General features: G+C 37.3%; 1 protein-coding gene across 6 annotated transcripts in view; it reads right to left on the reverse strand.

Moving 5' to 3' along the window:
• LOC107660048 (G-protein-signaling modulator 2-like) overlaps positions 1–4948 on the reverse strand; it is a 14562-nt gene that overhangs the window by 3970 nt on the left and 5644 nt on the right. For all 6 annotated transcript variants that reach the window (XM_016449273.1, XM_016449253.1, XM_016449228.1 and 3 more), the window contains 5 exons: positions 2848–3069; positions 1605–1740; positions 828–967; positions 618–741; positions 404–519 (listed from right to left, as the gene is read on the reverse strand). In XM_016449273.1, coding sequence (XP_016304759.1) covers positions 404–519; positions 618–741; positions 828–967; positions 1605–1740; positions 2848–3068 — 737 coding nt within the window. In that variant the 5' untranslated portion in view covers position 3069. The remainder of the gene's footprint in view (positions 1–403; positions 520–617; positions 742–827; positions 968–1604; positions 1741–2847; positions 3070–4948) is intronic.

The following is a 4948-nucleotide window of genomic DNA, read 5'->3' on the forward strand; positions in this document are numbered from 1 at the left end:
CTCGATTCAAAATAGTGTACAACTTTTTCATTATGTCATCCTGGTATCGCGGACTCGCTCTCTCATTTCATACAAACGCAGCTGCTGCCATTTTGCTACGATTGTTTTGTATGTTGTAAAGGATTATAAGATAACTAACAAACATTTTCGTCTTAAATCTTTTATCGCCATAATTATTTATGTGGTGAAATGTTGTGTAATAAGTGATGAGACTGCTTCGCGTCGGGGTCCTGATAACCCTGTCGGGGGTTATTCTGCAATAACAACCGGCTGGATGTACATTATTCTTTACTTAAAGACCCACAGAAACCCTGGAACAATATTTATATCAAACCCCACCTTAACAGGGCTGTAACGTGTAATGCTCACTCTCTCGCCCAGAAAAAATTAATATTACACTCACCTGTAATGTTCTGCAGCCCTCTCAAACTCCCCAAGGAATATACAAGCATTTCCCAGGTTGCAGTAGGCTCTCCTTTCTGCAGAGCGGTCACCAAACTCTTTAGCTATAAGCAAACGCTAGAAGACAAATGGTTCACGCACATGCAGTGAGTGCTTTTGCACAGCCTTACAGTTATTAGAATTTCCATAATCAAATGATGACACCAAACACTCACCTGTTCATGAGAGACCACTGCATCCCTGAAGTTTCCTAGAAGGTAGTATGTGTTGCCCAGGTTTCCATAAGTTCTGCCCTGTGCTGCTCTGTCTCCGAGCTCCTTCACGATACACAAGTTCGCCCTGAGCAATTGGAGAAAAGGAGGAGGATGTAAAAAATCTGTACCATACACACAAAAAATGTTCATTCACATGAACATAGTACTCACTCATAGTACTCCGCGGCTTTTCTAAGTGCTGTCATGACCTCCTCAGGAAAGTCTCCAGGTTCTGCTCCGCTCCAGCAGATGCTCTTCCCTTTGGCATGGTACACATTTCCAAAATTATAAAGTGCTCTGGCCTGCCCCACCTTTAGGAAAAAAGCAAATGAAATAAATTGAAAGAAAAAAGTACTACTAAGCATGTGAATCTTAGATGTTAATTATATACTCAGGTGCATCTTATGGAAGCTTCCAGCATAAAATAAAAGGAAGAAGGTAAAATAAAGAAGGTAATTGCATTTTGTTTTTTATCGGAGTTGTGCTGATTTTTTATTATTAAATTTCTTTTTTTTTTTTTTTAAATCTATTTCTCTTCGACAATTCACAATTTTGAATGTAGGGTAAAAAAGACCTGTTGATTTATTCATCAGATTCACAAATGTATGATTACAATATTCAGCAATGATTAATTCACATTTACAAAAAGTTTTATATAATTACAGCATTCATCAGACCCTGTCTACATCTATTATTTTACAGACTGTTAACTGTTTGATTTGTTTGTCAGTTTGCAAGCTATTTTTCCCAGTCAATGCCAGAGCTTTCTAATGCAGGACTAATATGATTGCCTCATCAGAATGAATCGCTAATGTTGTAGAATTTTTCATTTGCGAGTGCCTCTGTGTAAAAGCGTCAATGAATAATGTTAAATGAATATATTTAAATTTAATAGGTTCCATTATGGTAATGTGACTGTCTATTGTGTACATTAAATTAATCACTCAACTTGTCGCTCAGTTCTCTGGCAATATCTAAATGTCTCTGGCAGCAGACCACTGCTTCATCAAAGCGTCCCAAAACCTTTAATGTGTTCCCCAGGTTACCGCTGGCTTTGGCTTCACCGAGCCGATCCCCGGTGGTCCTGAGAGAACAAATCAGTGATATCATTAACATTCAATACAAATATTATACAATCCTAAAGAACATTAATTTTTGGTAATACAACGAAACACCTCAAATTTACACTACCATTCAAATTTGTGGTTGGTAGGATTTTTTTATAGAGATGCAACGATTGCAATTTTCTTGGCCGATTCCGATTTTTTTTGTCAGTGTGACCTGCCGAGTACGATTTTCCTTCTAAGAACTATAATTGACAGCATATACAAACAAAAATCTATCCTTTATCAATGCAAAACAATTATTTACATAAAATAAATTATTAAACATTACATAGTACTGATTTGGTACTCAAGAAACATTTCGTATTATCAATATTGAAAACAGTTGTACTTAGGGCTGCATGATTAATCGAATGCGATTGTCATGCGCATTTTGATAGTAATGACGGTTCTGTAATCAGCAGCAAATCATCATCACGTGCTTTCAGATGGAGCAGAATTTACTACACATAGCCGTAGTTCACTGACAAGTTACGCAAAAAAAAAAAAAATAATCCTTATAATAATAATAATGTCACAATCCTTCTGTGAGATGATGTGGCTTCTTACACAGAATAAGGCACGCAACATATTTCATAGTATTTAAGCAGTGATAAAGGCATTGCATTATAAATATACTTTATTTTAATGAAAATTATAATAATAAGAACTCAGATAAACTGTATATTGCCGTAGTCGTGTGTTTATTAGTCACGTTGAATCAATGAAAGCAGTTGAATCTTCTGTTTATTCAGCTGCAGCGTTAGGCATTTTCTGGGTTTCTTCTGCGAGGCGTATTTGGAGTTTCAGCGCGAGAGCGCCCTCTGGCCTTTGGATGGAGATTTACTGCTGATCACAGAACCGTGCTTCACTGAAAGATACGCATGACAATCGCAGCTTCTGTCGAATCGCGATCTTGATTCCATTTCGATTTATCGTGCAGCCCTAGTTGTACTGCTTAATATTTTGTGGAAACCATGATAGTTTTTTTTAAAACCCACGATTCCTTGATAAATAAAACCTTTACTGACCCTAAATTGTTGAACAGTTGGGGAAGCTACATTTGCTGTAAAGTTGTGTAAGCATACCTAGTTAGCGTAAGATCATGGTGGTGGAAATCCAGAGCTTTGCTGTAGTCATGCAAGTGAAAGTATGCATTGCCCAGTTGACTGTAGATGGCACTCAGAACCTGCAGGTCTTCTGTGCCAACCTGCATGGCGGCCTCAAAGAAAGCAACGCCGGCGCTGTAATCCCCCACCTTACAGAGACGCTCCCCCTCCAGAGCCAGGTCCAAACAGGATGCCTCCATCCTGCAGGGGGCAGCAAAAACAAGATGTAGTTGTACTGACTTTCTTAGTAGAAATAAATAGAGAAGGCAGGATGTCCTCATTACAAAAACCAACAAAATCTTATCTTTTATAAATCAAATTTTGTGTATCTAAATCATAGTCAAACACTGGGAAAATTCAATGACAGTAAGGTGCTGTCATAACATACCACTGATTTGTTTGTGCTGGGAAAGTAACAAAAAAGTGTCAGTTTGACATTTGAAACTTTAAATAAAAAAATTGTAAAAACTTTGCGTGTAAACCACACAAAAAATTGGTTAAAAAGTCTTCATTTTGGGGGGCTTATAGGATATAATTTCTATCCCAGGAATAAAGTTTTTGGCACACAATTTCAGGGAAATAATTACATTTTTTTAGGGATGCACCGAAATGAAAATTATTGGCTGAAGCCGAAACCAGACAAAATGAAACACTGGGCCGAAGCCGAATACGGTTTTACGAGTTTTTTTTCCCCATGTATTTTGCCAATTTTTTTCACCATTGCATAAATTAAATAGCCAAAATGTGCTTTTTACTATTTTGTCTAGCTTTTCAAAGAAAAAAATCAATTACAAAACAATAATTTAAAAATATTTAACACTGAACATTTTTTAACATTCTAGCAGACATTATACCAACACAGCACAATTTAACTTAAAATTAATAAGTTAGTAAAATAATATTTGATTAATTACTTCTTGAATAAGGCATGTATTTTTTAAATGAAAGCAGCCTTGCTGAGCAACTTCTTTTAAAAAAAGAACACTTCTTTTAAAACATTAGAAAATATTAGAGATCCCAATTTGAACACTAATGTGTGAATGTTACAATAAATGTATTAATAGAGCTGTTGTAATTATTATTATCATTATTATTGTCTTTATTTTATTTTACAGAACAGTCAAATTACAATACTAACGTTTATGAATGTTGATGGAGTTCTTGCGTTTTCTCAACTTGGCAAAACGCGCAGGAAGACCTCAATGCTTCTTTTTGTTGACAACAGCATATTTATAAATTAGTCTCATTACGAATATGTTGCACGTATTGCATTGTCACATGCGTTGAAAAAATTCATAAAAATGTGACTGAGCAACTGACGAGTAAAACTGGTTCATCGCAGATGTTCCTCGCACTTTGGACTTTGAAACCTGGTTAACAAGCAGATAGCGCTGCGAGTTTGTGCAGCGCTGTCAAAATACATGCAATGTAGGCATGGGACGATAACCGGGTTCAAGGTATACCAGGGTTTGGAAAGTCACGGTTTCAAAACCACTAAAATATTCTGTTATACCGTTCCTGCGGTATGCAGTTTTTTTACATGTCGGCAACGAAGAGCGTAGCGAGTCACACGACCCCTCCCCCTCCGGTTGAGCGGTCAGAGTCACCTGTGAGTAGGATGGCCGAAGGAGATGAATCCCTGGAACTTTTTCCCCCGTCGAAAAAGACGAAGTCTGTCGTATGGGAATTTTTCGGGTAACGTAGACTAACCATGTTCCGTACACCATGATGTTCTGTACAGATGACGTTTTAGCGCCGACCGCTAAATAAATACTTCCAGGTCGAACATAAGTCATCTTCATTTCTCCCTCTTTCACCCCCAATCAAGGCAGAGACCCACCCGCTGTTTGTTTCAGTGCTGAAATAAATACTATTTGACTTGCTACCAAGGCAGATAACATGGCTAATTAACTAGCTAACGTCAACTAGTTTCCTCCCTCACGTTACTTCACAGAGTGAGGAATAGCAGAGTACGTACTGTACTTTTCTGCCATGTAGTACAATAATTACATTTAGCTGGTATCACGTCTATACTTTTAAGCCTCCTGCCATTGTTTACATCTGTTCAAAATCACGCATT

Source organism: Sinocyclocheilus anshuiensis, unplaced genomic scaffold (genome assembly GCF_001515605.1).
Source record: "Sinocyclocheilus anshuiensis isolate Anshui unplaced genomic scaffold, SAMN03320099.WGS_v1.1 scaffold850, whole genome shotgun sequence".
NCBI lineage: Eukaryota > Metazoa > Chordata > Actinopteri > Cypriniformes > Cyprinidae > Sinocyclocheilus > Sinocyclocheilus anshuiensis.